Source organism: Acomys minous (genome assembly GCF_964271855.1).
Source record: "Acomys minous genome assembly, chromosome: 15".
Classification (NCBI taxonomy): domain Eukaryota; kingdom Metazoa; phylum Chordata; class Mammalia; order Rodentia; family Muridae; genus Acomys; species Acomys minous.
The window spans coordinates 72,579,069-72,601,640 of NC_140497.1; the positions used below are offsets into that span (position 1 = coordinate 72,579,069).

The following is a 22,572-nucleotide window of genomic DNA, read 5'->3' on the forward strand; positions in this document are numbered from 1 at the left end:
TGAGAGTTCCTCTTCTCAGGTGTAAATTGACAAGCAAGATTATCCATCACACTGTACAATCCCAGGGACCTGAGTTTGAGCCCCAGTACTCACATAAAAAGTCAGGCAGAGGACACACACACACACACACACACACACACACACACACACACAAACTCACACTCACGCACATGCGTGCATGCACACACATGACTAAGCAGTCAGATTTAGTCATCTTGTTAGCATCTCTTTTACACCGTTGGATCTGACTTACTCTCTGGAGATTAGAACTCTGTGTGTATCCCTGTCTGGGAACATGGTTTCTGGGTCCTGTTGCTACCACTGAGAGAAGGAAGTAGGGAGCTGAGGGCATGAGCCCCTGTTAGCATATGAGAGGCTTTATATGAAGTGCCCCATTTAGTTCTAGCAATTTTGTGAGTATATATTTTTATTCCCATTTCCCAGACACCCACGGTTTGGCGGTATACAACTAGTCATTGGGAAAAAAGAAAAGAAGAACCAAGACTTGTGTTTTCTAATTGCAGGGCAAATTTGTGAATAGCACTTCTTAGGTTCATCCGTGTGGTGTGCACTAAAAAAAAAATCTTTTATTCAGGGATGGCAGGATGACTCGCGGGGTAAAAAAACCTACAGACCTGGGTTCAATCCCTGAGGCATGGACGGTGGAGGGAGAGAATCAACTCACACAAGTTGTTCTCTCACCTCCGAACACTTGTGCCCACCCACACGTGTAAACACACACAATAAGTAAATAAATACACATTAAATTTTTTGGTAACCTTTTATGCAGAGAGCCCGTAGGACATTTACAACATCAGCAGTCGTGGGAGGCTTTTCTCTGTATTTCCCACCTGAATTCAGATCCTGCCAGAGCTATAAATGTTTAGCAGAAAATGCAAGGAAATGAAGGGTTCTGGGTTTGCTGCCCTGACGTCTCTAACCTGGAAGCTACAGTGAGTGCTTCATGCCTGCCCTCGCTTGTGATGACTGTCAAACATGTGACCCATGGTGTCACTCACAAAGTTATTCTGGCATAGTGTTTCAAATATAGACTTTCAGAATCTCTCTCATTTATTCACAAATAGTTGTTAGATTCTTTCTGTGTGTCAGACACAGTGGATGTGAGTGTGTGGTGGACAGATGCAGCCCCCATGTCTTTCTGAAGTGGGGGGAAGATGACGGGAAAGCAGGCAGTGAGGCCATAACACATAGAGGAATAAGAAAAGACACTTGCCAGGACATTGTAATGGCTGAGCATGTGTGGGTGGTGGTTGGAAAAGTGCTTCAAATTCCTACTGCTATGAACTTGATATAGGGCCTCAGACTCTGTCACTGTATGTGTGTGTTGTGTGTGTGTGTTGTGTGTGTGTGTGTGTGTGTGTGTGTGAGTGTGAGTGTGTTGTTGTTTTGTTTGGGTTTTTATGTGTCTGTGTGGGTTTTGTTTATGTTTGAAAAGCTATCACATTAAAAAGAAATGAACTACATTACTAAATTAACTTACCAAATACTTTGGCCGCTCGATGATAGCGCTGAATTTATGAATACATTCATAAAGCTTTTTTTGTTCTTTGATTATTTACCAATATGAGCATAAGAAGGAAGTTTTATTTAAAGCATAGGTAACAGATTTTTAAGCAGGCATGAAGCAGACACAGTTGCATAGTTTAACTCTATGCCTAATATCAGAGCTGTTTTGGGCTCAAGACTGCTGTGGGCAGCATAGGTAAAAACGTGAGTTCTGGAAGCTGCGGCCACCGTGCAGACTTTTGTCACACCAACAGAGAGTACTACCATGCCAGAGAACACAGTAAAAAAGATCAGGTGACCAGTAGGCTGTGAGCAGAAGGGTCTATTCTAGAGTTGTAGTTTCCCTTTGCTTGGAGGAGCGAAGACTTGGAGTGAGAGGCCTTCAGACTTGCTGTGTGTACCCACACAGGACTTGCATTAGTGAGCAGAGCACACTTGCACTGGGTGCAGGAAGGGCTCTACAGCATTGGAGTGCTTGTGAGTACAGTAAGCCTCATGATATATAGTTGTGCTCACTAGCCATGGGCAGTGATTGCTGGGCTGTTGTGACATCTAGTCCCAGTCTTTGACCATTTGAACTGTCTCTACAATGTAGGCAAGAATTAAGTTATCCAGTTTGCTGTGAAGGTAGAATTTATCAGAAGTCATCATTGGTGGGGCTCGCTGCTGATGCTTGTAATCCCAGCACTCACTCAGGAGTCTGGGGCAAGAAGACCGAGTCTCGAGGCAGACTGTTTACATCACAAGACCCTGCCTTTGGCAAACAAGCCAACAAACAACATTCCAAGTCATCGTTTTATTTTGTACTTGGAGACCTTCCTTTTTCTTAATCTCAAAGGCCAGCATAAAAAGTTGTTTTTAAATTGTTGTTTTCTAGAAAAACACATAGAATGAATTCATAAATCCCATCTCTTGGCCACTGTTTAAATAACCCTCACCATTTATGTTAACTGTGCTCTGAATTTTACCATTAGTCACTGACTGACTGACAAAATGGCATCTTTTTTAATTTTCTAGAATCTTTTACTAATATTCAAATATCTACGAGAGGATAGCTCCTCTGGAGACTTAGATTTGAGTGTTTTTAAAAGGCAGAATTAGTTCAGCACTGTTTTTTCCTCCCAGAGTTAACTCCAATCTATTGATATGGCTGAGCTGGGGGATGGGGCACAGGGTTATTTAGTGACATCTGTATGGAGTGGCAGTCTGGTATTTTTATTGGAGCCATTGGCAATGGTTTAACAGTTCCTTTTCTGATTAACCCAGGAGGTTTAGAATAAGGTCTCAAGGGAGCAGGGGCTTGAAAATATGCCTGGCATTGCCACCTGATCCCTGACCACTTGTCTGGCCACAGGCAGTACATGTTTGCTTTCTCTTTGCCTCTTGAGAACTTTGCACATGTAAACAAGCATTTCTATGAAATGGGATATTGTAGGCCGGCATTTACCAAACATGTTGATCAATTGTTTTCACAAGGCCTGTGTGTTGTAATCTTGGACAAATCACAGGTTGACATTACCTGTAATCATTAATGAATACCAATAGTTCTTAATTATCCTGAATTTCTTCAATTTTATGAGAATCCGTGGGAGCCTTAAAAAAATATTCACTAGGAAAGTTAATGGTTAACCATAATTGCTTGAACAGAATATAAATATCTTCATTTCTCTCAAATGGTAGAACTTCATCTGAGACAATGGAGATTGTTAAAACTCTGTCTTTTATTGTTTTCTTCAGCTACATTAAGTGTGAGTCTCTCCAGACAAGTTTACTACATGCAGGTAGGAAATCCCATCTACAGCCCATGTAGCTTATGTGTAAGGACATGATGTGTAACCAAGGCAACTATTGACATGGGCGTGGAAAGGCGTATCTTTCTCACTGGTCATCACTATCAAAAGAGTCATTGAAAGTTGCTGGACACTAGTGCGTGGAATGACTACAGAAAGGGAGCTTAATACATCGAGGTCACTCACCTGGGACTGTCTCGTTTTAGCTTTCCTTGCCTCCCCCAATTCTAGGTTTGAGGATTTAAGCCAATGTTTGAAATTGGCTAAGTGAATTAAAATAGAGCAAAAGTGTGAGTGACTGCAGGAATAGTAACAGAAGTGACATTATTTAGTAACATTATCACCAGGCAATATGCTCAGGACTTCACACGTCTTCATTTAGTCTTTTATGCATGTGTATGTATGTGTGGGGTGTGTGTGTGTGTGTGTGTGTGTATGTGTGTGTGTGTGTGTATGTGTGTGTGGTGTGTTCCTGTGCATACATATTTATATACATGTGTTTATGTGTGAATATATGTGCACATGTATACATAGGCTGGAGGTTGACATGGAGTGTCTTCCTCAATTGCCAGTCAATCTTAATTTTTTGAGTAGGAGGTCTCCTATTGAATGTGGAGTTCTCTGATTGGCTAGAATGTCTGCCCAGTGAGCCCTAGGGATCTTCCTGCCCCAACAATGGGATAACTAATGCAAGGCCCTGTGGTGGGCTTTTTATTATTTTATTTTATCTGTGCTGGGCTTTTTAAGTAGGTTCTTAGGATCCAAACTCACATCTTTATGACTATATAGCAAGCATGCTGTTCACTGAGTCACCTTCCCAGCCCCTTGTTTAATCTCTGTACCCACCCAAAGCACTAAAACTTGTATCTCAAATTTAAGTGCAAAGAGGTTATTTTTTTCTACATTTTATAAATGGAAGTTCAAATCTAAAGAGCTGTCTTTAAAACCTCTATTTTGTGTAGCAAGAGTAATTGCTAATAATTGTTTGTTGACTTAATAGAAAGTTGCTTGGTTCTTTAGAAACCTGTAGTGAAAGGAGGAGGATATAACTCCATGGAGAAGTGTATGTACATCCTGAATGGGCGATGAAGATGGAGGTGATGAGCAATACAAAGTGTGGGAGACACTTTTCTTTGCCAAATTAAGCAAATTTGTTAGCGTTTGGGATTTTATTCCCAACTGCTGACATTTACTTTTGAATGTGCTAATAGCTTTCAGTGAAAGAATCAAAGAGTTTTTGTTCTGTTGTTGTTTGTTTTGAGACAGAGTTTCTCTGTGTATTAAATAGCCTTGCCTGTCTTGGAACTCTCTGTAGACCAGGCTGGCCTCTAACTCACAGAAATCTGCCTGCCTCTGCCTCCAGGTGCTGAGATTAAAGGCGTGCACCACCACAGGCTGGGAGAATAAAAGAGTTTATCCAAATCATTAAGTTTAAAGAATTCAGAACATTGTGTGTCTATGTGCAAATGTAGACCAGAGGGTAATCTTGTACGTGTGTTTCAGATGCCACCCAAATCATATAATATATATATTACAATTACATCTTGCCTTTCTTCCCTCCAAATTCTTCTATGTGATCACTCTCATTCAAATTCATGGCCTCTTTTTCTTTAATTGTTGCTGTTGTTGTGGTCGTGGTGGTGGTAGTGTGTGTGTGTGTGTGTGTGTGTGTGTGTGTGTGTGTGTATGTAAAACTGCTCAATCATCATAATGTTACAAGTAAAGATATGTCTCTAGGGCTGACCATTCAGTATTGGATAACTGTGTGTGTGTGTGTGTGTGTGTGTGTGTGTGTGTGTGTGTGTGTGTGTGTGATTTACCCTGGGGAAGAGTATTTCTTCTGCTCTCAGCATTCTTTAGCTGCCTGTATTTCTTTTTCTAGGCTTGAGGCCTCATGAGCTTCCTGCTTCTTGTGTTAAAATGTCTGTTGGTGTCCTCTTGTTTGGAGCTTGTCAAGTAGTGTAGAGCAGCAGCTTGTGATCCCAAGGACCCACCTGTTTTGCCTTGTCAGTCCTAGGACATAGAGCTTGCACCACCATGCCTAGCTCTTTTTTTAAAAGTGTGTTTTAGTGGTTGAACTCAGGTCTTTGTGCTTAGAAGGCAAGGAGTTTACCAACTGAGCCATTTCCCCAGGCCCTAATTCAGAACCTCGAATTTAACTACACGCAATTTACTTGTAACCAATGATAAAGTTCAGCTATATTCACATATTAAAAAAATAATTCACAGTAAACCGTTTAAGCTCAAAAGAAAATATATACTGCTAAATTATTCTTATCATTACAGCTAATGAAAATAAATCTAAAAATTTCTGATTGACTAAGTGTGGGTTGTAGAATTTAAAGAGAGTTTTAAAGTTGGGAAAGTGCCTGCTATATAAATGTTTTAGTCCATGTGAGCTGCTATGCCAAAATACCAAAAGATGGGAGGACTGTAAACATCTGAAGTTGAAGTCTCACAGAACCTGCCTGACGATGGTGAGGTCAAGACCAAGATGGCAGGATATTCAGTATCTGGTGCAGGTTCTCATATTTGGTGCCTTGTACGAACCCACTTTCTGGCCAGTAAGTGACGTCTTTTTGCTATGCTTGTATGTGGAAGAAACCATGAATGTGCTCCCATAGGCTTCTTTTATAAGGCTGCTAATTCCATGGGTGAGGGCTCCACCCTTGTGACTGTTACAAGGTCCTGTCTTAGGTTAGGATTTCAACCCATACAAGCCAGAAGCATAAGAGCATCCAAATCACAGCAGAAACAAAACCTTCTCCTCCTCCCAGCCAGGCAGCACAGTGACCGCCAGGATCGCCTGAAGGAGAACTTATCAGTCACGTGAGTTTGGTCATCGGTATTCTTTTTGTTTGAAATTTGAAATTATTTGTAGGGGCGGGAGAAGAAGAGGGTGATGAAGATCCAACAAAGAAGGAAGGGGGCAAAGTCACTGCATACGGGACACTCAGATCTTATGTTTCAGGGCCAGCATTATGGTTGCTCAGTTTCTTCAGGATGCAGCGTATGAAGAAGTCCACAGCATAGCTAAAGAGCTGCTGGATCTGGCTGCTAAGTGTGAGAACCTCAAACCGCACGAGTCACCTTCAGAGTGTGCTCACCAGCTGGTAGGTGGAGCCTATGCTGCCTTATTATCCTAAACTGGAAGATAAACAAAAGATGCTGCTATAAGCAGGGTTGGTTGGATAATTAGGCAAGACACTGCAAAGCAAGAGTGTGCGTATGAACCACACTCCAGACATAAGCTGTGTAGGCTGCTTCTAAGCCTCCATTCAACCAAATTCTCTCTGGGAACCCAGGTTCTGAGGGCCAGGCACTCAAAAGAATGAATCACAGCTCTGAAGATCTGAGTTTGTTTACATTGATTGTTCTGCCCGAGTCATCAAACTGCTGATGTCCGGCACCTTCATATCAAGAACTTTGGGAAACTGAGTTAAAGTTAAAATTAAAATTAATCGAAAGGAATTTCTTTAAGAATATAAAAAAGAAACAAATAGTTTTACAGATTTCTCCCTCAGCCAGGAGAAAACTAAGGGCATTGTTATTGCTTCATTATAAAAACTCTATTTGCCTTGTAACCAGCAATTTCAGTAAAATAGGAATTCCTTGGGGGGAAAATTTTTCAGTTTTTAAAAGTGTGTGTGTGTGTGTGTGTGTTATGATGTGACACACATGGATATCAGAGGACAACTTGTGGAAATTATTTCTTATCTTTGACCATGTGGGTCCCCAGGATTGAACTCAGGTCATCAGAGTTGGTAGCAAGCACCTTCAGCTACTGAGCTGTCTCATGCCACCTCTCTGAGAAATTCTTGGTCAACACTAACATTCTCTTAGAATATGGAGTTTCAGGACTGCCTATTGTCATGCTAAACAATGTACCATATAGATGCAAAGTCACTTTCCTCCTTGATTTGTGGAGTTTCCTGCGTCATCTTTCAGGACTAAGGCCTGCACTAGACTCTGAACAACGAGAGGATGTCATCAGTCTACATTTTAAACGAAGGTTCTGCCAGTGGCTACACTCATTTCAGAACAATCCCTTTTTAATTTCCATTTCAAAAGATGATTTTTTTTTCTGTATTTATTTTTCAAATGTGAAACACCCATGCCAGTTGGGGTTTACCAAACTCTGCACATTTCCTGCCACCTAAAAACACTTGAAAACATTGAAATTATTACATTTCCCGTTGGAAAGATGACAAGGAACACACACTGAGCTCAAAGTTCAATTCTTAAAACACGTTCCCATGGAAACAAATCTGAAAATGAGTAGGAAATAAAGCAAATTAGTATCTACTTTTCACTGGATAGTTCTCATTAAAAATATGTTGCCCTGAATATTCTGAATTATATGTAGTTATTTTTCTCAAAAGGCTTTCAATTGATTGAGAATGAAGCAGCTTCCTAGGAAAAGGAAAATGGTAAATTCTTTGTGGTCATCAGCTAGCAATTGTGAATTTAGACTGAAAACCTAGGAGGGCTTGGAAAGATGGATCCATAGAGGCACTTGCTGCTAATCCTGACCGCCTAAGTTTGATTTGGAGAACCCATGAGGTGGAAAGAGAAAATCTGCCCCCTCAAGTGGGTCCCTGACCTCTGACCTGTATAACTGCTCTGAGGCACATACCCTACACAATATAGCATAGGTAAGTGAGTGTTAAAAAAATACCTAAAAGATTTGTACTTAAAAGTTTTGCTGGGGCCTGAGATGATAATTCAGTCCGTGAAATACTTGTGCATGTATGAAGATCTGAGTTGAGATCCTAGTCAGTATGCCAATCCGGGCACAGCTGTGCATTTCTAGAACGCCAGCAGTAGGGACCAGAGACTGGCAGCTTGCTGATAAGTCAGTACAGCTGTAGGTTCAATGAAAGACCTTGTCTTAGAACTAAGACGGAGAGTGATTGAGAAAGATGCTGAGTATTGGCCGCTGCCTCTCCACATGCACGTGTACACAGAATATGTACATATGCACACGCAGAATAAACACAATTAAAATTAATTAGTTAAAGATACATATGTACACACAGAGCAAATAAGCAGACAAGATGAAAATCTCTGTGCCCAGAGATTATTGGATTCAAAGCTCAGCATCACAGACCCAGCTGAACTTTCCCACGATGAGGAATTTTGGCCTCTTCCACTTATCCAGTTTGCTATTCTTTCCTCCAATAGATGGCCGCTTTCCTTACACATATTTGCAATAAGCAAGGACTGGTGGACAGCCATGTGCTCACTGACTGCTGTAAAAGGAAAAGTACAGCAAGACTCTGGTGCTTCCTGTCCTATAAGAAAGATGACGCAGACAGCAGCGATTCACTCCTGACTCCGACGCCTGAGCTGACCTGTGAGAAGGGTGGGGAGAAAAACGGGTCCCTGAAGGCGAGGTAAGTCACTTCTCTTTGCCAGAATCTTTTAAGAAGAATATTTACCAAATTTTAAGTCAGATCCGTTTTGCGTGTAAAATTCTCTGAGAGCCATGCTTTATTATACGGAGTTAAAATGGAAGCTTGAGCTACGATACATTTTTTTTTCTTCTAAAAAGGATGACAAATAATACACTACTGGAAAATAACTGCTGTGGATGATTAAAGATGGGTCCTTAAAGGGCTTGCCTCCTTGGTTAGAAAGAGCAGTAGAAAACGGTATTCACAGCGTTGTGGTGTAAAAACCAAACAAACAAATGCTAGTGCTAAACAAACGCTGGGGTTAAAACAGCATCGCAACACCAAGCAAAGTAAATAAGAGGGCGTGTGGTTGCGTACCAAACAGGCAACCTGTCTAGCTAAGAGGAAGGACAAGGCTTTGCAAAGATGACAAAGGCCCTCTAGGCAGGCTCCAGCTGGTTCCCATGAAACCCTCCTGTCGTCGGTGGGACCCGCCCTTGTCCTCCCCGTAATGAGCATCTCAACATCGTGGGTAGCTGCACTTTGTTTGTTTTACATCAGGCTGCTGCAGATTAAGCCGGAGGTAAGACCACCACCTCCTAAGCAGGAAGGAGACCATCCCAGGCCACCCCAGGCATGGCCGCGGGGAGGAGAAATGGTAGACTAAGACGTAAATCCAAATTTCGAGAGTGTCTTTTGCCTTTGCTGCTTAGCTTGGTCCACCTTGTCCTGTGGGGAGGCATGCTTGTGCTCCTGCGTCCTTATCTGCTGACGTAACCACGGCTGCAATTGCGTGAGTTCTTTGGAAACCTAAGAGTCAGGATTGCGTCAGGGCCTGGGATGCGAGGGCCTTCACAAGGCGGCATATCCATGTATCCTTGTACTACAAAGGTTCCAGACAACTAGGCTAGCCTAAGGAAATCATTTAAAAAAAAAAAGTGAAGAGCACTGGAGATAGAGGCCAGTAACAGGGCATCTGCGAGGCGTGGTACAAAGTCTGTCATTTGAGCTAAGAAACAAGCAATAATTGTAGATTAAAGAAGGATGAGTCTTCAGCTGAAAAATTGGACTGTGTAATCCCAAGGCGAGTGATAGGGCTATGGTATTGCCAAGACCATTGCCTGGAATCCTAATTAGCCTGGAATTGCATCTGTTGAGAGTCGGGTGCTAGCAAGTAGTTAGGGTTTAGGCCGAGGGAAGGACGAGGGAAACACAGGACTCTCGCGGGCTCTCACGGAGTGCGGCTGTGTCCATGTTACTGACTCGAGGAATGAAGCAGAGATCCCATTGCTGCATCTGGAGTCGGGGAGCATGGTGGTGATGTGGTAACAGATTTTCCTCGTGCTGGTCTAGGCCAGGGATAAATGAGGTGACTAGGTAACAGGGAGCTGTTTACCCTTTAATTCACCCTTACGGGGACAGAACTGCCCTCAGAGATTTCTGCACCTCTGTGAAAGAACCATGTGCTTTCAGACGGTCAGAAATGACTGAGGGACCATGTACCAGGCAAGTTTCAAAATGCCCGACATTAAGGGCAAAATATGAGTTATGGTCCCTCGAGTATCAAATTGCTATGTGTGCTGTTATTCACGGCAAGCTTCAGGCAACCCCCAAAGCACCCCCAAGGCAGTATACTGAAGGGCACTGTCAGGGACTTTGGTCATCTGGACACCACGCTCCCAAACCGAGCTGTACTCCTTGCTGTGGTGCCTCTTCTTGGAGTCCTGCTTGCCAGGACTCTCAGTAGAGCCCTTGCTGCTGACAGACTCTTTAAGTCTTCTCTATCCTTGTACCAGGAGCTCTGCCCCAGGGCTTCTTCATAATAGGAAGATTCAATATATTGGTAATTCCTTTTTGAATAAAGGGTTATTGTGTACAAATGTGTCCATCTCTCTATATATCTATAAATATCTATATATGCACATGTATATATGTGTGTGTGTGTGTGTGTGTGTGTGTGAAAGGATAACTTTGTGGGGACATTCATGTCTTTCTCCCTTCACGTGTGTTTCAAGTATCAAATCCTGGTCACTAGACAGCATGGCAAACACCTTCACCCACCGAGCCATCTCGTTGACCCCTAGGTTGATTCCTATGATCCTCAACTGTCTTGATCACTGAAGGGAGCCAACAGAAGATGGACATTCTTCCTTTAGCTCCCCCCTTATGGCCCTAGTAAACAGTTAACTATACTGTGACCGTGGCTTTCATCTTAGCTTCCAGCCTTACTTGGTTACTTTGACATCGGGCAGCTCAGCTTTTTCCCAGGTCAGCTCACATCCTGACAATTCTTATCTAATGAGTATCTGAGTCTCATTGCCGCTGCCTTGAGTTACACCACCAGGAACACACATGTGCTTATAAAAGAAAGAACATTGGGAGTTTTGCAAAGAAATAAATGGTCAAGACTAGAAGTGAGGCATGGCATGTCCATTCATATTTTATTGATCAAAGCTGCCAACTTCACTACAGGGACTGGAAAAGAAGTTTCCCTAAGCACACAGGAAAAGGAGCTGAATTTGTGTGAAAGTACAAGTTTCGGTCTGTAGTGTTGACTTGTGCTGAGTGCATATTCATATGTGCATGAGTCTGCATTTAAAAAGGTTCCGCAGACTAGTGTGAGGAAACATAATTTCAGGGAATTTAGTAACAAGTAAAAACACTGAGTGGCAGGTCTTAAAGGAAAATAACTCTGACTGTGATGGTCTAGAAAGCGCTTCTGTGTGACCTTGAGAGACTTCTGGGTGACCTTGAGAGACTTCGGGCCACCATCGATACTTGTAAAGTCAACTCTTGAGCCAGATGAGCAATCCTGGAAAATGCAGCTTAGATTACTGGACCTCCTACTTCAGTCTCTATGAGAACCTGGGGAGATTTTATTTCTGATTACATTTAGCCCACCTGTCACAGTCACTTCACGGGCACACAGGGAATAAGCCTGGTGATTTGTTCATAGTGAACATTTGATGGTTTTAGGTAAATTTCCAGACATTTCAGATAGGTACAAAATGAAAAAATGCTGTATGTTAGAAATGACATTGGCATATGGGCCCAAATGCTAAATCATACAATTGTCAAATTACAGGTACAGCTATGACACTTCTAGAAGACATCCATTCTTATATGGACCCACTATCTTGACCATGTCTGCTTGCTATGAAACAGCTGTTCAGTCATGTTGTCAAGAGGAAAATAAAACAGAGTGCCTGCAGACCAAGGTATTGTATACATAACTCAGTTGTCATTTAGGGCTTTGCTCTGGGCATTGTAGCCCAGAAGTATAACACCACCTCACGGCATATCAGAGATACAGAATCCAAAGCTTTTCTCCGGACCTAGTGGACAGAGTTAATTTTAAAAAGAAAGGTATGTAGTCTTGAAATATGAGAAGCAGAACAGCTTTGAAAATGAACATTTAAGTATTCTGGGCACTATTGCTGTATAACAGAACAACACAGATTTGGAAGCTGTAAAACAGTGATCATTATTTTATTACCATTAGTGTCTGTGAAATCAGGAATTTAGGAAGTAACTCACCTGGGTGTTTCTGGCTCATATACTTTCATATAATTGTAATCAGATAATATCTGAATCTGGGATTCGGGAGGAGCCAGAGCCCCTGGGCACTGGCAATCTCTTCTCTCTGTGTACAATCTAAAGTGTGTGCATGTAGTGTTCTTGCCAGGGCTCGGTTGGGCTGTTTCACAGCACGGTGGCCAGAGGGCAACTGGATTGTTTGTGTGTAGCCAAAGGCTTCAGGAAGGATTCTCCTTGTAGGCAAAGAGATGGCTGGGTAGCCATTTGTAAGCTAGCCTTCGAAGTCACTTCCACCACGTCCTCCTGTTTGAAGCACTGTAAGATCCCACCAGTTGCAAGGGGCCTGCATGTAAACTTTAATTGTTGATGGGCTAACGATGATCAGTTTCTTGTCAGAAAAACACAGGGCCTGAGACTTCTGGCTCGCGCACACTCATTAAAGATCCTAATCATTAAAAAAAAAATTCTAAATAGTAACAGAGCCATGTTAGGGTGTGTGTAGGGCCGTCATGGGGAGGGGGCAGTAGCAGTCTGATATTCTACATCCTGTGATGAAAATTAATGGTAGTTTGATAGTCATTATAATGAATAACTCAAGGCTGACAATGGCTTCTCTTGTCTTGATCTTTTCATTGTTCAAAGTAGGAAACCTTCTCATTTCCTCTAAAATTCGTAGAACTCCATCTCTGCTTTCTACCCATCTCCTCCTTGTATATTAAAACAAATAGTGTATCTGAAGAGTTTCTGCCACAGGCTAAGAACTCTGTGATTGCAACTATCTTCATTAAAGCTTTTTGTCTTATATTTCTGATCTCCGCATTATCATCCTGGTGGATTCTGGCTCCTTCCGAAGCAATTCTCAGTTCCTGGGCCAGACCATCCCTTCTCTTTCCTCTTGGTTTCTTTTCAATTAAAGCCTAAAAGGCAGTGATTATGTGCTGATGTCTGTCTCATTTAGCACTTCAAAAGAAAATACAAATACATTTGCCTTTTCCCATGAACATCTCTGAGGCTTCATCATGCCCCGATCACAGGCACAGTTAATATGCAATATAACTGATTATGTAATTTTCTCCAAAGAAAGAACAAGAGCCACTTGTGAACATCACAACAGGAAACCTCTTAGCTCTCTTACTGCATCTGCATTTTAACACCATAGGGGTATGTTGCACATTTAGGAAAAAAAATTCCAGGGAAGAAACTGACTGTGAGGAAAATGATATGACTTGTATGCTATCCTTTTAAGTAGAAATCTATGATTTAAAAAAAAAACCCGGGACATTTGGAGGTGAAGACTTTAACATGAATTTCAGATCTGAAACATCTGTTGCAGCTGAGCAGTTTCATACACTTCCGAGAGAAAATGGTCAATGACTTGCATTAAAAATAAAAAGTGCAGCTGTAAGGCAGTTTTTAGTCTCTTCTGGTGGCTCTCTAGATATTAGTTTGTTTATGAAGATTTAAGACAATTGATCTCGGGGGAAGTGAGGTGTTATTTTTGCAAAATTCTTGTCATGCTATGTCTGTGCAGCTGTGCCCCTCTTAACTCATTAGGGTGAAGGCCTAGTGTTGAGGAGGTAGATGATTTGTAGTTTTCTATTTTTTTCCCCTAATGATATTATTAACATTTTCTGTCATTGATGCATTTCTTTAATGAGCTGTCTTCTGTTTGCAGCTAGAACCCATCAGAAAATATGTTAGAGGAATATCTGCAAGACATCATCATCTGTGTGAAATCGGGATGAGATTCGATGACAAAGTGGCAAGAGCAGTGTAAGTTTTCTATGCAGACTTCTGGGCTTCATCACTGCTAGGTCAGCTGTTTTGAATAAACTACTTTGGAAGGCCATTTGTCCATTATTTGACAGTGTTTGTCTATATGTTTGGAACCCTTCTTTCTATGAAGGCTGCTTATTTGTTTAAAACTGGCACAAGAGCTGGGTGTGAAATCACAGTCCTCATCTGCACCCATTATGCTCCTCCATAAGTTTATCTCATCTGCTCAAACCCTTCCCCTCAGTGCATGATAGATTTTGGACACTAAGATGCAGGGACTTGGGGCTGGAGAGATAAAATAGATATTGCTGTTGCAGAGGACTTGCTAGGTTCCCAGTAGTCACACTGAATGGCTCACACATCAATCCCCTGTAACCCAGCTCTTGGGGACCTGCTGCCCTCTTCTGGTCTCCCTGGGCACCTGCACTCACACGTTCACATTCTCATACACAGGCACACACATCCGTATTATTACAAATAAAAGTAAACTTAAAAAAAAAAGATGCAGGGACTTGGCTGGGCATGGTGGCATATCGCCCATCATTACATAATTTGAGAGGTAGATGCAGGAGGATCAGGAGTTCAAAGTCATCCTGGGCTGCACAATGTGTTCAAAGGCAGCTGGCATTCTAAAGGAGGGGGATGATGATGATGATGAGGATGGTGATGATGATGATATAATAAAGGTGCAGACACTAAATGAATCATTTTCTATAGTAAATGATAGAGAAAAAAAATCCTCTTTTCTCCTGGAACCAAGGGTGGAGGAGGTCTTAGCACATCCTCTCCAGCTTGAACCCATTTACTTTTTAAATCACATCTTCTTCAGTGACTGACAGCCTGGGGCTACCTGGATGACAGGGATGTTTTATTTCCAGAGGAACTCCTGGGACTTGACAATAGGCACAGAGGAGTCCTGTGCCTCATTCTTTTTTCTTTGTGATGAGATTAATGTTGGAAAAAAGGGTTGGTCGTATTTCTAAGGCTTTCAAGTTGTACGTTTCAATATCTTAGCAATGCAACGTTTTATTATGATGAAAATTATCATATTTGAGATTATTGAGATTTGATCTTTGTGCGGGTCTATGTATTATTACCAAAGACATTTTAAAAAAATTTCTTAATACTTGCTAATGTATTTAGACACTTTTGGTTACTTAAAGTAGAAATTTAAAATACTGAAGAAAGGAAAGGAGGAATTGGTTTAATTATATTATAATCTTAAAAATAAAATAATTACTAAAACCAGATACTATGCTCATTCTAAAATGATACTGTTTAAATATACTTAATTTTCTTTACAGAGAATTGATTCTGCTCACTAAGAAACAACCTAAAGCTAATTTTTCTGAAATTGTCAAATTGACCACAGATGTTAAAAATCTACATGAGACCTGTTGTGAAGGAAACACAGTAGCGTGTGCACTGGGAAGGGTAAGGCATCTCTTCTTAAATATTTTTTAATTAATTAGATTTGCTCTTTGTCAATTTTATGCACATATAACATGTATTGATTGCTATCATCATCTGCCATATTAACCTTTACAAAGTTTAAATTTCTTAAGCAATGATGCAGTGGTAAATAACGGAACTAGGAAAGTAATGACTGCTTCTTCTTTTTTAAAAAATAATTTATTTATTTTTATTTTATGTGCATTGGTGGTTTGCCTTCACGTGTGTCTGTGTGAGGATGTCAAATCTTGGAGTTAAAGACAGTTGTGAGCTGCCATGTGGGTGCCAGGAATTGAACCCAGATCCTTTGGAAGAGCAGTCACTGTCTTAACTGCTGAGCCATCTCTCCAGCCCCATGACTGCTTCTTTTTATCAGTAGAATACCATCTCCCTCCTTTCTGTCTCCACCTCATGCAATAGTTCTCCCCTTCCCTTCTTTCATTTCCCACATTCCTTTATTCTTCCACATCGGGACTATATTTAATTCAGTGCTGCTTCTTGCCTAAGGCCTAGAATTGCATCTGACACCAGCCGGGGCAGGGATTGGGGGAAGAAACCCCATCAGTGTAGTGTGGGACGCACAGGACTTGGCCTAAGCCATATCCAAACATAAAGTTCCCGTGTCCGAAGAAAGGAATGAACTGAGGGTGCGCAAGGCCCCTAAGGCCCCTCAAGCCACGAGTCGCATTCTTACTTGTTCTGCAAGTCTGAAGGGGGGGGGGGGGCTGGTTCTAACCACGGACAAAGAATCCGAAGGCTAAACCAAGCTGAAGCATCGTTTTATGAGAAATCTCAGAGATCCTTTGGGCAAAGCTCTCTATCCCTCAACCCTTTAGTTCCCATCACAGGACAATTTAGAAGATATAGATTGAAAAAAAAAAACCCAGCTAAAATAGGCAAACAGGAAGATCCTCTAGATGACAAATTCTTATACTTCACGCAGCTGGGACAGAGTGCTGGCTCAAACACGCTTTGGCCGTCACTGTGACTCAGCTCTGCCACTCCCGATTCCTAGGACTCTGGATACTGGCCGGAATCATAGCCAGGGCTGCTTTGCGTGCTTTGGGGTGCTGGCTCACGTGTTGAATCCAGGGCCTTCTGCCTGCCAGGCAAGCGCTCCACTACTGAGCTTCATCCTTTAGGGCAGACCAGCAGATCCTCGTTGACCAAAGAGTCGGTACATTTTGGTTGAAAATTAAAGGGACATATGGCCCTGATAGAATCCAATCCAGACAAAACAAAATCTCAGAAAGCCCTTCACACATACGTAATACCTATGGCCAGGCAGTGACGGCAGGCCTTCTGCTGGTGGAGGCTGGACAGCAGCAGGCATGCCAGAACAATCTGCACTTTCCCTAATTTTATTTGCCTGGTATTCCCAAACAAGTTAAAGTGACTAAATTGTTCTGGCGATCCTGTCCTGATCCAGAGTGTAATGGAAGCAGCTCTAAGGTTAGTGGCTTGCCAAAGGTATAATATATCTATATATCCAGAGAATTTTCACTATACTTCAGGGAGGCTTTATTCATTTATTCATTCACTTTTATTTACGATGGATTCTGAACATTAATATGTGGATACTATGTTCTTATCTTTGGATGAACACTTGATTTCTATCTTTTGTCTTATTCACTTATTCTATAAGTGAAAGTGCTTTTCAACAAGTGTGAGGGGTGGTGCTCTGATGCCAGAACTCATGTAAATCTGGACGTGGTGTATAAGTCTCTAATCCTAGTGTACCTGCAGTGAAAAGGCAGCTGGGGACAGGAGACTTCCCAGCTTCCATGCTGGTTAGTCCTGCTGACAGGGCAGTGAACAACAAGAGACCCTGTTTCAGATAGGATGGAAGGCTAGCACTGACCTCAAGGATGCCCTCTGACTTCCACATGTGCACCCAGCACTCACGTAGCTGCACTCACACACTCAAGGCTGCACACACAAGCTCATTACACACCCACCAGGACGGCACAGTGATAAAATATTTCTTACGTTTTAACCACTTTTTACAAATCTCATTTTGTTATATTTCTAGACTTGTGATGTTTATGTGTTTGTATTAGAATTTTCTCATTCAAGCTATAATAACACTTTAAATATATATGCCTTATAAAAATTGGATATTTATTTACGCTAATTGCTAAAAATGGATTTGTTTCCTTTAAAAACATTTTTTTAAAAGATTTGTTTTTATTTTACGTGTGTATAGATGATCTCTCTCTCCTTCTCCTTCTCCCTCTCCCTCTCTGTGTGTGTGTGTGTGTGTGTGTGTGTGTGTGTGTGTGTGTACCTTGTACGTGCAGCACCCAAGAGAGCCAGAAGAGGGTCAGATCTCTTGGGATTAGATTTATAGATAATTGTTAGATGCCGAGTGGGTGCTGGGAATCAAACCCTGGACCTCTGGAGGGGAAGCCAGTGCTCTTAGCCACTGAAGCATCTCTCCATGCCCTTTAACATTTCCAAATACGATGGAAGCTATGTGTTCTGGAAGACTTCGAGCCTGATCATTGAACCTGAGATTGAGGTGGAGATAGGAAATGGCAGAACGCCTTTCCACTTCCGCTGTGTGTCAGCCTCAATGCCTTCCCAGCAGCACCTCATTGCTCATGGATTCTCTAATTCGGAACGAATCTGCTTTCCCAGATGCAAAAACAACAGTGCGCTTCCATGGTTGTTCCCAGTCTAACAAATGCTCAGGGAAGCCAGACATTTGAGCCACCCAATGCACATACCACACCCCTGTGGGGTTCAACAAGGCACTGTCCTGGATTTACTTCAGCTTGCACACTATAAACAAGTGTTCTTTTTTCAGTGCACTTGACGGGAACACTTTTGTTGGTAATTCTGATGCTCACGGTCATTCCAAATACAGCAATGAGATGCTGTCTTAAGCACAAGATGACAATGTGCCTTGTAGAGAAAATGTGCTTACTAGATGAGTTTCCTCCTGTTCGTGTGGTCATGCTATTGGTTACGAGTTCAATACTGAGGAAACTTCAGCCCTTATTAAACAAACACCTCACAAAGAGACATAACACTAAACAAGGCAACATCTCAGTTGGCTAGTTGATTGGTTAGTGATGTGCCCAGAGGCTCACGGAGTGGAGTGGTGTTGTTTCAGATGCACCAACTCAGTGTTTAGACTAGTTATTTTGCCACGTATTCAATGGTATTATTTTTCAAAACATCTCACTTATTAGCATTTTCTCATTGAGGGATAGAAAGCTCTAGACGATACTATCATTTGAAATAAAAACACCATCAAATTATGTGGCTGTATGTCATTTTTTTCTTATGTATTTGGTCTTCTTTTTAATGAATTGGCCCTGAAAAGGGATGGTTTAATTTGTTCTCCAAGACAAATTCTTGCACTTACTTGCTGGGCTTATGCCTTTAATCATACTGATTCTCCTCTTAGTTTTGTCTGTTGCTTCTAATGCAGATGTTTGGTTGTCTGCTTGGTGGAATCTCCATTCTTTTCAGAATAACTGTGTTAATAATAATTTGATTTGAGCAATAATTTACTCCCCACCCCCCACCCTTTCTGTTGCTGGGGACTGAATTAGGGCTTTGCACTCCCTAAACTAGTGCTCTATCACTGATTAAAACTTCCAACACAATCTTTTCTTTTATATATGCACCATCTCCACTACTCATGTTATCTTAACCTATTTCTTTCTTGATTGGGTCGTTTCTCCTACTGCTCTGATGAAAGAGCTTCATGCTGCACACAGTATGTCTACCAGTCTGGTCACTGTTCCCATCACGCCATATTGACTCACAGCTCCACGATAACCAAAAGGAATGTTTATTCCCAACATCAAGCCTCAATATTGCTATAATTTAATATTCTCACGTCAACCACTAGAACTCAGTACGGTTCTCCCAGCTCCTCCCTGACTCCGTAGCCCTGTAGGAACAGCCATCTAAGGCTGTGTCGTAATTGCTATGTCACTAACCTTTTAAACGCTAGTGCCCCATACTGAGCCTAACCATTTCAGTTCTCAACCTGTGGGTCCTGACCCATTCGGGGATTGCATATCAGCTATCCTGCATATTACATGTTTATGTTATGATTCACAACAGTAGCAGAATTATAGCTATGAAGTAGCAGCAAAAATAATTTTATGGTTGGTGGCGGGGGCGGGGGCGGGCGTGGCTCCACAACATGAGGAACTGTATTAAAGAGTTGCAGCATTAGGAAGCTTAAGAACCACTGGCTTAGAGCATCTAATGGATTCTTGACAACAGTTTTACTTATTTCCCACAGCCTTATCAAGTATAATTTTGTCACCCTTTTTTTCAGACTAGGAAGTTGAGGCACAAGGAAGTAAGAAAGTTTCCCAAGTTTTCTGAGTCAGGAAGTTACAAGTCAAGGACAGTACTTAGCTGGCAACCCCTGCACTTGTTTATTTCTCCACAACAGCGGATGGAGATAGGAAATTTCACCTGGGAATATCTATGTTCTTACTGTTGCTCGCATTAGCTTTTCCCTCTCCGTTTCTTACTACTCTTTGAAATTCAGAATTCCAGGCATTTCTGGGCTCTCTCTCTGTCTCTCTTGCTCTCACTCTTTCTCTGTCTCTCTGTCTCTGTGTGTCTCTCTGTGTGTGCTTGTGTCTATCTGTCTCTCTCTGTCCCTGTCTCTGTGTGTGTCTCTCTTTGGTGTGTGTGTGTCTCTGTGTTCATCTCTATGTTTGTCTCTGTGTCTGTCTGTCTGTCTGTCTGTCTGTCTGTCTGTCTGTCTGTCTGTCTCTCTCTCTCTCTCTCTCTCTCTCTCTCTCTTCTCTCTTCTCTCTCCTGCACAGGTAGAGCTGGGGAGTCACCCAATAAGGACTCTCTCTTTGTCTTCCTGTATCGGCCGTTTCTGGACATGAATTGTATTTCCTGCCTGTCTAAAAACTAGCTGAAGCCACTTGCCTTAATCCTGGTTAAAAGTTATTCAGGCCATTGGTGGCCCAGCTCACAGCTGTCCCCTGGGCTCCACCCTACTGCACACTTCCTGTTATAAGCACCATGGGCTATGGGCCTCAGGGGCCTCAGCCCCATGACTAAGAACTGTAGCAGGGGACACATGGTTAGAACAGAGACCATTTATTACCAAAGTGAAAGAACTCCTGAGAACAGGAGGAGGCTAGTGATCTAAGGGGGAAAGCACCTTCCACCCCCCTCTACCTCCTCCCACCCCCAAGCATAGCCCTCCATGACACAACCCTTTGACCACCTCATTGGTAGGGCATGAGCTTATTTGCAGCATGTGACTCGGTTCATCACATGAAGTCCAGGTGAAGAAGGGCTCCCAATCTGTCTTTTTTTGAAAATTGTTTTTTTGTTAATTCTGATGTTTCAGTCTCTAGTCCCTTCTCCCCCCATCACGGTCTCATCCAAGTAGATTTTACTGCTAAAGGCAAGGCAAGGAGCCACAGGTAGTAGGTAACAATGCTGGTTTTCTTTCCTGGAGCTGCTGCCTGGAGGAGTTTCGCCTTTCCTTCCTTGCAGGAGGGAGCTGTAACTTGATTGTGATGAGCCACGGAGAGGGGGAGGGGGAGGGGGAGGGAATTGGGGGAGAGAGCAAATGAGTGCACACTAGCTCCTTGGTTAACCAGCTCATCACACACACACACACACACACACACACACACACACACACACACACACACACACACACACGCTTCCTTCAGAGGCTTAAACTGACCCATAATTTGCCTACCACACAGCACTCTCAGCCTCAGAGTTACACATTATCCCTCAATTTAGAGGGCAAATCTCCCTGTAAATGCTTTATAGATGCTCAAAGTCATTCTGAGCTCAACACCCACAGGAAATCCTTCAGTTTCACTCTTCAACCACTAGGCTCATCTGCTTTTGCTCTTGCCCATCAGCTTGAGTGAAGTATACTCTCCTACTCTCCCAAGTGAGCCTAGATCTTTCTTCTCACCCCCTTTGCTCCCTTTTGTTAAAATCTTTTCAGTTCTACCAGCCAGTAACCCCTCGTCTAACCAAGCCTCAACTAACTTTCTCAACCACTTTCAAATGGGCCTTTCCCGATGGTGTCATGCTTTCCTACTTCTAAGATTTTATATACATATAAAAGCAAATGATTCTAGAACATCTTTGTTTTCATTTGTTTTGAGAATTTACTTCTAATTGTCCTTTCGTGACTCGGGTCATTCAAGACCTCCATCCTATTGGGACTGCCTGTTTCTCTGATTTCTTCTAAAGAATCATATTGAACTACTAAATATTGCCATTTTATGATTGTTGTGTTTAGTTGTTTGACTCCTTGAGTAGGTCATGCGTTCCCTAAGTGCAGAGACTAGCTACTTCACAGCTATAACTGATTATCTGTGCATTTAAGCAAGCAGATATGTAAGTAGGGCAGCGGCATGGAATATGCTGAGGAGCAGAGAGAGCGTGTGGCATGCTTCCGAGACAAATGCTTCTCAGACTGGGAAGAAAATAGAATGCTTGGTTGTAGTTTTTTGGGGCTATAAATGTGGCAACATTAATACAATTTATCTTCTCCTATCTTCTTACTAGGTAGATAAGAGTGTGAGATGCTAAGTAAGGTCAAATAGACGTGTTCTTCTTTCTAAGATGGATGGTGATGAACGTCTCTTTGGGCTTTTCAGTTTGCCTGGGGTACAGCAGTGTGTTACAGTGGAGTAAGGTGAAAAAAGAAGTAATCAGAGACTAACTGCTCCTCTCATGTCTCCCAGCGCCAGCTTATGAACTATACCTGCTCTAACCAGGCCGCCTTATCCAGCAAATTTGCTGAGTGCTGCGAACAGCCAGAACCATTCCGTGGGGAATGCGTCATCAGCTCAGAAAATGATGACAGACCCAACCTTTCGCCCCTGCCGCTCAAAAGGTTTACAGAGGAGCAGTCTGTGTGCAAACGTTTCGTTGGCGAGCCGGACGGCCTTCTGCAAGAGTAATGCAGCCTTCCCCTGGAGCTTGTGGTTTCAGTTGAGAGAGGTTGGAAACGGGAATGAAAACGTGGCCGGTGACAGACCCCCATGGCCCAGAGGAGCCTGAAGCTGTCACAGTTGTTCTGCTTCACTCCTGAAGCCACATGGGAATGTGGGACCCAGCAG

The 22,572-nt window shown here is 42.4% G+C and overlaps 1 protein-coding gene across 1 annotated transcript in view; it reads left to right on the forward strand.

The window, feature by feature from the left end:
• The first annotated feature begins 3,215 nt into the window (after positions 1 to 3,215).
• LOC311584191 (alpha-fetoprotein-like) overlaps positions 3,216 to 22,572 on the forward strand; it is a 39,995-nt gene continuing 20,638 nt past the window's right edge. Inside the window, exons 1-8 of the mRNA XM_084758295.1 lie at positions 3,216 to 3,308; positions 6,095 to 6,146; positions 6,289 to 6,430; positions 8,502 to 8,713; positions 11,799 to 11,931; positions 13,926 to 14,023; positions 15,331 to 15,460; positions 22,195 to 22,409. Coding sequence (XP_084614421.1) covers positions 3,224 to 3,308; positions 6,095 to 6,146; positions 6,289 to 6,430; positions 8,502 to 8,713; positions 11,799 to 11,931; positions 13,926 to 14,023; positions 15,331 to 15,460; positions 22,195 to 22,409 — 1,067 coding nt within the window. The 5' untranslated portion in view covers positions 3,216 to 3,223. The remainder of the gene's footprint in view (positions 3,309 to 6,094; positions 6,147 to 6,288; positions 6,431 to 8,501; positions 8,714 to 11,798; positions 11,932 to 13,925; positions 14,024 to 15,330; positions 15,461 to 22,194; positions 22,410 to 22,572) is intronic.